Source organism: Notothenia rossii (assembly GCF_949606895.1).
Source record: "Notothenia rossii genome assembly, chromosome: 4".
NCBI classification, from domain to species: domain Eukaryota; kingdom Metazoa; phylum Chordata; class Actinopteri; order Perciformes; family Nototheniidae; genus Notothenia; species Notothenia rossii.
Genome location: NC_136902.1, coordinates 30,928,920 through 30,942,018, shown reverse-complemented (window position 1 = coordinate 30,942,018; position 13,099 = coordinate 30,928,920). Strand labels below are relative to the sequence as shown.

Genomic DNA, 13,099 nt, shown 5'->3' with positions numbered 1-13,099 from the left:
GACAGCTACTGTTCTGGCACTGAACAGTGGCTCTGACCTAAGTGAAGTGAATGAAGATAAAACAATCTTTCTACGAGAATACTATTACTCCTATATATATTATATACTATAACACACCATGAGACGCAAGGGAAAAAAGATATGCTGGTGATCTATTTTATCTTAACTTTTTCCTAACGTCAACAAAGGTTTTGAAAGGATAATCAGCAATCTTTTAAAAAAGAAAATTCTTCTGTGACAAAGATAGTAAAAATGTTTTTCAAGCATTATATTCATCAAGTGAGTTCTGAATGTTCTCACAAGCACATATATTGGATATTGCATATATTAAAGCCGGCTATTTCTAGCAAAAGGAAAAAAATGTAAATACTGTGACATAACTTGTTCAAGTGCAGTAATTGAAATTCACCTGTAAGAAAACAAACAACTAGAATATAGGGAAGTGTTGCCCTTGGCGGAAATGAGCATAAAAAAGATAAACTAAGACAAAAATAATCCTGACAAAAAAGTTTCAATACTGGCAAAAACGTTTTTATCCCACTCTTTTTCACGTATGAAAAAAAAAAAAGATTAAAAATTGATCTTCGAAGTAAAACGTTTTTCCTTTCCTTCTTGAGTCATAAAGAGAGAAATACATTTAAATCAGACAATGTATCACCAGAATATATTTTCTTCTCTCTTGACTTGGCTTCAGTAGTATGCTAGTAACGCACTGTTCTTAATACAGTATACTCTGACAGGGAAGGAGAGTGCTTAATGCTGACGTGTACTTTTATGCAGAATGAAGTTCCTGAAAGCAGGTACCTTGGACGGAGAGAAGAAAAATCCCAGACAAGGAGTTCACATGACGCCACAAAGATTGAACATGTCTCGCAGACACACCATTACATTTTTAAGTGACCCATTACATTCCTGTAACTGATTTGAAAGTAGTCAATGCACTGTCTACTACACATCTCTCGAAAGAGGCCATGTTGGCAGTGGTGAAGACACAAACGGTTGCTCCCTGGTTTCCCTTTAAATGGTCATCACCTTTGAAGTCTTTCCATGTTTTTATTCTTTGTTTCTTACAAAAATGGTGCCCGAAAGAATTTTAATTGCTGCTCAGGATCTCACAATTGCTAGCATTAGGGAAACCTAAGCAGGTCTCTCATTGTCCTGAAACATAAAGGGGACAGCGATGGCTTGTTGAAGAGCCTCAGTTAAAGTTCCTTTGCTAATGAAAGTCTGGATGTGTGAGTGTGTGCTCCATGATAGGAGTGTGTAGGGAGCAACTTGGTCCTTTCTATGAACCGTGAGAGGAGACTATAAGGGGGGCTCATTACAGAGATGAGGATGTAGGGATAAAACAGTTTAGGCACCTTGCCAGAACTTGGGGAGACTGGATACAGGCTCTTTTGAAAGAATACAGATCTTATGTAACACCGCTTTTGTAAGGACCCCCTTGTGAACAGCATTGCAGTCACATTCTTGGAACCTCAAGAAAACCAGGCACTGAGGGAAATAAAGAAACTCACTTTCCCATGAAGCACTTGGGCACAATGCTGAGCTTCCTGCGTCGATCTTTAATCAGGTGGCGACTCTTGGTCATCATCATGTGGTAGAGCTTCTCCCCCTTCTCTGCAATCATCACGTAGGCGTCCCGCTCCATTCCCAGTTTGAGACCTACGAACAAAAGAGAAAAAACTGTCAGATTCCCGTCAATGGAATAAAACTTTTCTATAATAAAAGGAAAATGAATCACAATGGCAAAACAAATACAGCAGACCCATTACTGGAAACAAATGTCCAATTGGCTTTAGTGGCTTTTTTCACGTGCCAAAGCCAAAAGGCAAAGGCTGTCATGGTTCTGTTAAAACAGACAAACGGGCCCTTCTCCTGGTTGTGTTCTGGTATTGTGCAGATGAAATGAAGCCAGGACCAAAGCACCGCAGCTCGGGTCCGCTTCAACCTTCTGAAACAAACCCAGATGTTTATCTCTCCTAGACGAGTTGCTTCATGGAGTGAGTAGAGTTCAGGAGGGCAGTGTGATCCTGATCTTGTTTCTGTTCTAGTTTGTTGACTATTATTGCTCTATTGTAAAGCAGAACATGTGAGGGCCCATTGTAAGGCCCGATGCCCCGATAAAACCTCTCCAGTGAGTTCACAGTTTGACCTGCTTAAGCTCACCGTGGGGTTTGATGAACTTCTGAAAACACACTGAGACTTTCTGACTGGGGCATCTAACTCTGCCGCACTGCGCCTTCATAAGCTGCTTAACTCTACTGAGAGACACATCAAGCTGCTGAACGCGACTAAAAGGTATTCACGCATTTAGTGCCGCTTCTCCTTCAGGGATAGGAAATAATACATTGTTGTTGATTCCAATTCCATTATTGACGCTTCGTATCGGTCAATTTGTTGTTGTAGTAGTCATCATTTTTCGTAAAATGTGGCCGTACCCTGGATCGATTTTCCTTGCCAGTGAGTTTTTGCAGGTAGATTTGCACATTTGTCAGACAAACATGACAGCTTCTGGACCTGGTTCTCAACTGGTTCTTGATTCCGCATAATAGCGGCCTTGCTGGCAGTCAGCTGACATTTGGCTGAAGCCTTTGATCTGCAAATATGATTTGAAGACACAAGGGAAATATGCCCCAACGCAAGGCATTTGATCACTTGGCCTTTTCAACATTCCCTTGAGGTTGGCTGGGTGTGTAACATTGTAGGGCCAGAGCTAATTTTGCAATACAGTTGAAAACTAAAATGCACTGAAAGAGCACAGAACTCCGCCAAGGCCAATAGTGCCTTCACATGCTCCTCAGATTGTCCTATTTCCCAATTTGGGAAGATGTTCTTTCAACTCCGGTGTGTTCATGAGAATTTTATAATGTTTTTTAAAAGTTGATATATACGAGTTGTTGTACCATTTTGAGGGGCCTTTCATGTGAATTATCCTAGGTGGAAACACATTTTTAAAATCATTCCCAACCCACATGAATCCAAACATAGCAATACCAATGGAAGTGAAAAAGCTATATCCACCTTGTAATAAGTTCTTCACGACCCATGCTACACCAGGTTTTAATAATTTGTACACAATCCTGCTGACAGACAGTCAAACAGACTTAGCCGAAAATATAACCTCTTTGGCAGATGTCACACAATTCATTGGGTCTGCATCATGCAACTTTTAGCGGTTTAAGGGAGAAAGTTAAGTGAAAACTCTTTTGGAAGTCTGACTAACTGAAAGGCAAACAGAGGTGTAAAACGAACTATTGAATTCACTTTTCCCATAGGTTCTCTGGAGTTCTGCACTGGGTGATGGAGCTTGGGTTATATTACATTTGACAGCAGCTGGAGTAGACTTAAACAATGAGTGTCATTGAACAACAGACGGAGCCTGTCCAGCGCAGCAGAGGCCCCTCAGCTTCTGTTCCAGCTGTCAGAGTTTGTCTTGTAATGCTCCTCGTCTTCCTGGCACGAGCTAATACCCCATCGCATTATCTGCCCCACGCATTTTCCCTTAAACTGCCGTGAAAACAGTGATAGGACAAAACACCTCCAGCTGGCAGTGTTGAACAATGAAAGTCTTTTAGGAGGGTTTGGGAAGAGCCACATGTCCAACACAGGGAAGGACCACAGCGTGGAGAAAGTCATATCGAACAAGGCGTGTCAGGAGTGGAATCATGCAGAAAAAGTGGAACATATCTAGGATCTATTGAAGAAAAATACTATCATGTAGCTGTCTACACTGTAGCGAAGAGGTTGAGAGAAAGGTAAGGACAGAGTATACTGTAGAGGGGGTAATAGAAAGGAGAGTGTGGGGAAAATGGGCACTGTGACTGATCTGGCATCTGTTAGCCTCAGGTCGATTTCCGCCGGGGTTGAAACCAAACACCACAAGCTGCAGCACACTCCTCCGTACTTACTTCTAACCTGAAACCCTTTTATCACAGAATCAGATGCTAGTGACGTCAAATTTACACTCTGGATGTTTTAAATATAAACTTAGAAAACATTTGTTAAAAAAAGTTTTGACATTGGTGATTAAATGAAGCTAAAACTCTTTTTCTTTGCTCATTTTACACCAAATCCCATTCTATTAGCTTTAGGGGTTTTTAGCCGTCAATGCTATCAGGTGACCAGTTGTGTACCTCCCCAAATCTGGTTAAAGCTTTTCACACTGTCTAAGGCACACAACATAACAAAGACAGATGGCCACTGCTGAACAGGTGGGAACACATTTTAAGACAAAAGAGGGAAGTCGGAAAGAGCAACAAGAATATCAGTTTGCATTACTAATCTCAAATCGGTGGATGTGGCGCTGTGTAGGGCTTATTTTTGATCATCAATGAATGAAGTGTTTTTGAAATGGTGAGACTAAATACACTAGATTTTCTGCAAACTAATCAAGAGCTTTGTCATGTCAATTCATTATATGGCTCCAAAACCAACAGCTGGACATGGATACAACTGTGTTTTTAAGTCTATACAAACACTCTTTATTCTAGGTCAAATAGATCCAAGCATGCTTGACGTCATTTAGTTTCACGTTCTTTGACAAAAAGAATGCTTATCTATTTAAAGCGTTCGACAAAGATGCTGTTTTTAGCACAGTTGTTGTTTGCAAATGACTCATCACACAGACGGATTTGATTAGACACCACAGCTGCATTGATTTTTTTTAAAGGGAAGAGATTGTTGAAGCAGCAGCCTCTGCTTAGTGCACAGGTCAACCAGGCCAACTGTAGACGTCATGTCACCTAAGCCTCTGTTTATGAAACACAGCGTGTTCAAGGTGGGACATAACCTAAAGGACACAAACACTACATCCAGGTCTTCAGCACACACTCTTTACTGTGGGAGAGCTAACTGAGTCTGAATCGGTTTTGAATATAAGGTGACACTAACATGTAGGGCAGATAGAGTGGCTAGTAAAGCGTTGGTTAGTGAGGATTAGAAAGCACTATGTATTTGGTTAGTAGTAGGTGTTTTTTAGCTTGTAAATGTTTTGTATAATACATTAATTTAAGCCAATAAACTAGACGTGTTAGTAACATATATTGAAAATACTTTCTGTTTAGCGTCTATGCCCCTATTCTAAAGCTTCGGAGAGCTTATCAGGGTGTCCCATTTCACATATCTCCATTCTGTCTTATGGTAAATGAAAAATAGACTTCATTTATACAGCGCTTTATTCAGTCTTACGACTCCTAAAGGGCTTTTTATATACGCAAGTCTGCATTTATGCAATTGCCCTGCTGCCATACAAGGTGCCACCTGCTCAGGGAAGCTAACATACACACACATTCACACACTGTTGGGAGCCCAAGGATACATCTAAATGTTAACGGCAGGGGCTGTGATTGAACCCACAACCTTCCCATTGTAATGACCAGTGTGGCCTTATGATTGCACTTTTTATTTTTTGTATAAAGTAAATGGAATTGAATTAGCAGTTGCCAGTTTATTCAGGGTTCTAACAGAATAGGGAGGTAAGTAGGCATTTTGAGATATTTTTTTATAAGTTAATCAGTATGAAATTAAAGACTAACTTTACAATAACCACAATAAAAGGACAACATAGGACAAATGGTCCCAGGCTGGATTTGAACCTGGGTCCTCCGCACAGGGACCAAACCCCAGCCCCAGGGCCCGCGTGCTTTTTAAAAATATGAATTCCATTATTAGTTCCCATTATTACACTAGGCTGAAACTAATGCATCCCAAGACAACAGTCCTTCAACACAACATAAAAAAACATTTTTTGAGATACTGTAAATAATACCCGTTAGTTCCACTGTAAAATATGGTTGGTGTCTTTCTAAGTACTATTGGAAAGCCACTACATCCTCCATTAGAGGAACTCTGGTACAAAATAAAGACCATTCTCTGGTGTGCGCCATCAGAGCCATAAACCAGAAGCACCATAAATTGCCTTCTAAAAAAAATTGTTACTCACTCTCTCTCTGCTCCCGTTCTCTCAAGATGGCGTCCAGCCACTTCTGCTTGTCTTCTGCATTTTTGGCCATGCAGACAAACCACTTGTTTTTCGCAGTGTTGTGGATCTTCCAGCCGTTAGTCACCGTGTAGTTGTTGCTGTGATAGTCCGCTGCAAAGAAAATAAAAAAAAACAATCAAGTAATTTGTCTTTAAAATGGGACAGGAGTCATCATGTAAAACCGTTGAAGTCTTGAATGGCCCTTAAACAAGCAAACAGTTCACCTCATTAAAATAACATGCACTTAAATGATCTCACTTGTTCACAGATTTTTACTGAGCTTGTTTTTTCCCCCCTAAGGGTTTCATTTTGAAAGAATGACACAAAAACCACAGCACTATGTCAACGCTGACCTCAGTGGTAAGTAAAGTGAAGCAATCAGTAGAGTAATCAAATGAATCTTGTTAATATTGAAGTTATCTTCAAATAGGACTCGAGCAATGATTTACAAACCAATTAATGAGATAAACATGATGCACCGGGAGAGCAGTAAAAGACCCTGTTACCACTGACTCTGCAAAATCTCTCCTCGTACCCGCTTTCTAATTCTATTATCCATTTAGCTGCAGGTGAGCAGCTCCTGAATAATGAATGGTGGCTGGTAATGGGGTGCATTAGTCTTTCACGCTCAAAGGTCATATAAATAGATCTGATACTCTGAGACCCACAGGGAGCAGCTCCTGCTGAGGAGGGAGAGGAGGGAAGAACATTATCTTTGAAGCAAATGGAACGGAAAAGATGGATTTTGGTGAAATGTTGTTTGAGTTCATGCTGATATCTTGCAAGGAGGCATTTATCAAGGCAACAAGGTGTATAAGTCAGTAAAAGGGAGGATGTTTTTAATGCTTTAACCAACAGATTGCTATTTGAGATAACTTCTTTATTTTTGTTTTTGGGGACGTCCCTTTCCTGTAGTGTGTCAATTGCTGTGCATGTAAATGTTCTGCAATGGCTCAAATCCAAAAGTTCCCTCCAAAGGGGGGTTTCTCACTCCCCGTGCCTGAAATGCCTCTATTCGAGTCCTTATTTTACTTCTGTAACATAATGACATCACTATGTAACACTCACACTTTTATTGGCTCTCTCTCTCAAATACATCTCTAATTGGTTGACCAATCACAACAGAGCCAGACGGCTAACCAATCAGAGCAGACGGGGCTCTGGTTTCAGACAGAGGGTGAAAAGAGGTTCTGCAGCACAGGCAGTATGAGAAAAATAAAGAGCTTTTTGAACATTAAAGCATGGAGGCATGTCACAGTAGAGACATTAAACACAAATATGTACATAATAAGTCCCCTTTAAGCTAGCAGCATATTAAATAAAACATAATGTCTCCATTCAAGCTTTAAACAAATAACCCCTCACACATTTCACAGTATTTAGGCGCTAAGCGTTCTCAATGTTCTGCGTATAAGGCATGTTTTTCTATGTGGTTTCCCCTACAGAAGCCTAAATGTGACAGCTAGCACCAAACACGTAGAAAGAAAGGTCATGTAAGCTTGCAACATATTTTGAACAACAAAAAAGAGGAAACACGTGAGAGAGAGGAAGATGAAGTGTTTCTACTGAGCCCAGCACAGTGCCTCGCAACACACCACAATAGCAAAATAAGCCGGGACAACCGTATAACAACAAGCCCACAGAAGAGTCGTTTATCTTTGGCACAATAACTCACATTGGAGCGCATCAGGTTTATCTTCTGGCTCGGGGTTGCTTTTGCACTACAGATCTGTATCAACACCTCATGCCATTACTGAATAGCTGACATCAAAAGGTGGTACACAAGGTTGCAAGCTACATCCTGTTTGAAACTAGGTGCAAGTATGATACTCCACCCAAACTGTCAACAAGTACCTGATTCGTATCCAAGCAGGGCTTTCTAAATGGTAGAGTGTGAAAAAGAAAAATAGCCCTGTAGGCAAATTGAATTGGGGTTGTTATTATTTATGCACAATGTCAGTTTTTGCAACCTGTGATATCAGTGAACTAAATAAAAAGATTGGTTAAGATCTGAAATATTTGAGAGTATTTGGGACAAGCATATGACATTCTAATTTACGCAAAAAGATTAAAGATGTCTAAATAGAGGTGACATTTAAAGAATGTAGTCAAATTCTCAAAAAGAAATTGAAATGTGGACAAAAAAGTTGCAAAACCTTTGAGAACAAAGTCAAAATGTTGATATGAAATAGAAAAATTGCAAGAATTACATCGAAATGTTGTGAATACATTCTCAATATTGTTTAAAAAATAGTATCAAAATGACGAGAATAGAGTAGAAATGTTAAAAATGAAGTCAAAATGTCAAGAATTAGGTCGGACTTGTTGAGAATAGATTCAGCGTATTCAAAAACATGTTGAGACTTAACGTGAAATGTTGGGAACAAAGTCAAACTGTAGTTAAAAATAAGGCAACAAATGAAGAAAACACATCAAACTTAAAGCATTAGTGCATACACCTAGAATTCAACTTTATTCTCAACATTTTGCCTTTGCAAATAAAATAAAGACATTCCTGGACTTATTTTTCCCATTTTGCTGATACTCTCTTATATATACTAACCAGAGGCTCATTAGAAATCACCAACATACCCTGGGAGAGTTTCATGAATGGACATATAGACAGTCTCCAAAGGTAACTGAAGGGCAAACACCAACCTGTTCCATCTTCCACATTTTCCACCTCCATCACCTCGGTGTTGATTCGGCCTCTGAACACATAGAGGGGACCGTTGATAGACTTGGTCCTCTTGGTGGACTTCTTTCCAGAAACCCTAGAAAATGGGACAACACTGTGGTTAAACTCTGCAGGGAAAACATCCACTGTTTCTGGTGCAACCGTGAGACAAGAACTTGTGTCTTTAACAAATGTACATTCATTTAGAGACATGTATGGGAGCAGCAGACACATGTAGTTGTTTCTGTTTTGCTTGCATACTGAAAATCTGTCTGCACAAACGGGAATTTGCTGCAATTTTCCATGTCTGGCTTTTTTCCAGTAGTCCAGTCAATATAAATATATTTGAATGCTTTCTTTGACATGCTTGTAGAAGCTTCAGTGTAGTTGGGTAATGCCTTCCTCACCTGGACTTCCTCTTACAGTAAACCAAAAGGTTGTCGAACAGGAAGAAGACGCGTTCCTGGATATTGCCTGCTGAGATTTTAAGGAGATTTCCATGAAGCAGCAACTCTGTGCAGATATCTGTCAGGTTGGTGCCCTGAAGAAAAAGATAAAAAAGTAGTTAGCTACTGACATGTGTATTGTAACAACATTAAAAGTTTACAAAATTGTGCAGTTATATCCATCAAGGCCATGGTGTGGAAATGGAAATAGCACTACATTTGGAAGTTGCAAAGATAACAATTCTGTCTGTATCAAAACTTGATCAGTTCACAACCTCAGCGAAACAATGCGAAATTCAACTCTGACATTGTGAACGTCTTGTTTTCATTCCAATGTTAATGATAGGAACGAGTAAACAAATCTGTTCCTCAGCCAACTTCAATTTTTGCGAGACGGAGAACTAAGTACATTTACTCAATAACCGCACTTAAGTATTATTTTGACATAGCCGTACTTTACTGGAGGGTTTCCATTTAATGCTACTTTATAATTCCGCCTGAGTCAAATATTGTACTTTTTATTCCCCTACATTCACTTTTCTTAATTATTTTTGTAATGCACTACTTTAAAAGAGGCTCTGTTATGCTAATTTGCAAGATTTATATTAGTATTTTGTGACTGTACTGTGACATGTTTCCATGCTTTAATGTTCAAAATTATTTGGAATTTCGGCCTTTGCAGACCAATTACATGCACACAAAAACATCTAACATACTACAGGAAGTGGCAAACCCCAAAAAGCACAATAGGGCCTCTTTAAGTAAAGAATCTGAGTACCTCTTCTTGAGTTTACACCCAATGCAAATCTGCAAATAGAAAACAACTGCTGGGACAGTTAGCATCTCGCTGGTGCATCACTGTCTAGAAACATCACGTTTAAATAACCGATAGAGACTGGAGAGTTTCCCCTATATTACTGCAGTGTCTTGAACTTGACTTTTTAGCTTATTTATAATGTGTTAGTTAATTAGATGCACAAAGTTATTGCCTCGGAAAACTGTTACCATGGCCTACTTTTAGTTTCCTGTGGGGCGCTAAAACAAACAAAGCCTTTTTATTCTCTTCTCGGGATGTGAAAGCACTACAAACACATGCCTGCATCCTCACATATTCAAATACAACTGTTGCATAGAGGAACCGTGCAGCAAACCTAAGTAAAAAGGAAATGTAGAATGTGTGATATTAAAGACTAGCCCACTCCCTTGTTCTTACACAGGAACAGGCATTATGTTACTCTGCAGCCTACCTACCACCTTCACAGGATGTGATCGAGCCTTTCTTTAAAGCCGTTTCTCGTCAGCTATTGAATACACCCCAACCGGTTAAGACCAATATAACCTTTCGAAGCAGCATGAGGCAAACCACAAACACTGGTGTTTCACAGTCAACACCATGGACTGCAACCGCTTCAACAAGTACAACGTTTGCCTGTTCAACCTGTATTTAATGATGCATTTAAATGTCAAATTACTGTACGTTTAGATGAACATTGAGAGGTGTATGAGTACCTCCTTGCTGATTTTAGAGGATTACAATTTTGAGTGATTAATGAACCTGTCGTAGTAAATGAGGTTGTTGACGCCAATCTGGAACAGATTGAAAAAAGCTTTGTTGATCGACCCTAGCATGGTGTAATATTAAAAGGGCCCCATTATGCTAATGTATACGTTCATGTTTGTTTTGTGTCCTTCTACTGTGTTTACATGTTTTAACGTTCAAAAGGGTCTTTATTTTTCTGTGGGAGACATTCTACTTTCACAAAAACATGTGTAAAAACATTTGGGGAAACCCCCAGAAGCATAAGAAAACCTATTTAACCTTATCACTAAGTCGCTAAACTTCAGGACCAATACCTACAATTATTAAGGCAACAATAATTTTGGAAGATTTTCAGTGTTTTCACATTTCCATCTAAGGAACAGAAACCGCTCTACAGATATACACATGAGCAACCATGCACTCACATGTTCCGTTTCGATTTGTGAATAATGGATGAAAGTATTTCCTATTGTAAAATATACAGAAATATTCAATGGACTTCAATTTAAAGTGTACAACCTCATAGAGTCCATAGAAGGTATAAGTGCTGGACGTTTAAGCTGTCAAAACAGAGCTAGCCACACATAAAATAGAACAATTGGGGGTAAAGACATCTCATTACTCATTGTTAAACGCATCATTTCCCTCCAAATCATCTGGAACTAAATGCACCCATGTGCAGGCTCTAAACCCCCCCCCCCCCGTTGGCTTATAGAGAGCCCACCACCCCTCACCACACCCCCACACACACACAAAGATAGATCAGATGTGGACTTCACTGTTGTCTTTGATCCATCTGACATGGGTCCACCGGAGACCTGTGGAAACCCCATGCTGCCCACCCCCACTCTCAAGCGTCCATAATTGATTCCCATGAGTATATATTTATGATGGATGTTCATCCCTCCTGAGTTTGTTGAGAGAGAAAAAAGAAATCAGAGGTTTTCCTTAAGGTGAATACCGACCAGTCTGGGGAGGGGTCGTGTTTCAGACAATCGATTCAACCTCATGTTGACTGCACTAACCTGAGGTTGGGGGTTGGAAACTTTTACCTCTTGTCATGTATGCATGTCTATGCTTTCCTGCATTTATAATGTATATGGAAGCGTACAACACGCAGTGGTGGTGTATGTACGTGAGTGTATCTGAGCAGCAGTAATGCGTCTGGGTCTGATTCTGCACTTCTGGCGGACTCTTCCATTAGAGCTGGAGGTGATTAGCCCACAGAGTGGCTGGAAAGAGGAAAGAGGAAAGAGGAACGAGACTAATGCTGTAATATTGAAGGCTCTCTGGGGGGGAGGGGGTGAAGTGCCTTTTTGAGTTGTTCAGAGGAAGAGCACAGAAATTGCCTGTCTATGGACCACAAAAAATGATTTAATGTTCAACTAGAAGGGCACTTGATAGCTTTGCTAAATATATACTGTAGATTTCAAACTGAAAATCTAAATAATTTAATTATTTCTCTAAACCTTTTGCTATGATTAGTTCATCACTTCACCAATACTTGCTGAGATCTCAAGATATATATATATATATATATATATATATATATATATATATATATATATATATATATATATATATATATATATATATATATATATATATATACACACATATATACATCAAATACAAATTGGGGGACATCACAGTGCCTAAAGCACACACCGTGGACTAGAATAAAACCGATAATATATTATTCATCACAAGATGGACCAGGATATATTCTGCATTTACTTTCACTGCCAAACTAAACACCCAAATATCAGGGTCCTTTTTCTGAGGGAAAGGGAGAACACGGGTACATTCTGGCATGCGAGCTGTGGGATGTCCCAGTGGGGTGGTTCCATCCTTCATTTTTCTTCCTCTGCCCCCTCCAAAAAGGTCCCCTCATATAACCCCCCCAATGCATGTGAGAGTGCAGCTCTGCTTCCTAGGGTCCCTTTCTGATTGGGCAGTGTGCCTGTTGGCATCCCCCCCCTGGCACCCTGAGTGGGAGGATTGTCCCATTGGTGCCTGCTTAGACAAGGCTTCTGTTGTGGTGGTTGAGGGAGGCGTGAAAAATGCACTGGACCCTTCGTTCGGCTCCCAAGCCCCGTCCGTGGCCCCTATTTGGCTGCAGTAGTAACTCTTAAGATAGATGGTGGAAGTCTTTCTAGAATAAATCTGGATGAGGTTGCAGTGGTTTTGTCGAAAGGATTTGTTTCATTTGTCAGAAACCTTGTGCAAATAACACATATTCAGGATGCTCTCAGAAAAGTAGGACCGTTTTTCCTTACACTTCACTCTGAATGTCAAAGCACTTCATCTAGCCATTTGGTCTCCATCTTGCACCTCTCAAGGTTTAACCTCTCAACCTTTTATCCTAATGTAAAGATATACTTCACCCTAAAAAAAAATCATAATCTGTATATCGATTGATCAACTTTTGTTGCCTTTAATTTAAGAATAAA

The 13,099-nt window shown here is 39.9% G+C and overlaps 1 protein-coding gene across 1 annotated transcript in view; it reads right to left on the bottom strand.

The window, feature by feature from the left end:
- The window catches only part of prex1 (phosphatidylinositol-3,4,5-trisphosphate-dependent Rac exchange factor 1), a 105,782-nt gene that overhangs the window by 60,883 nt on the left and 31,800 nt on the right, over nucleotides 1-13,099 (bottom strand). Inside the window, exons 7-10 of the mRNA XM_079673649.1 lie at nucleotides 9,068-9,201; nucleotides 8,642-8,757; nucleotides 5,945-6,094; nucleotides 1,518-1,665 (exon numbers count right to left, since the gene is read on the bottom strand). Of these exons, the coding sequence (XP_079529775.1) occupies nucleotides 1,518-1,665; nucleotides 5,945-6,094; nucleotides 8,642-8,757; nucleotides 9,068-9,201 (548 nt within the window). The remainder of the gene's footprint in view (nucleotides 1-1,517; nucleotides 1,666-5,944; nucleotides 6,095-8,641; nucleotides 8,758-9,067; nucleotides 9,202-13,099) is intronic.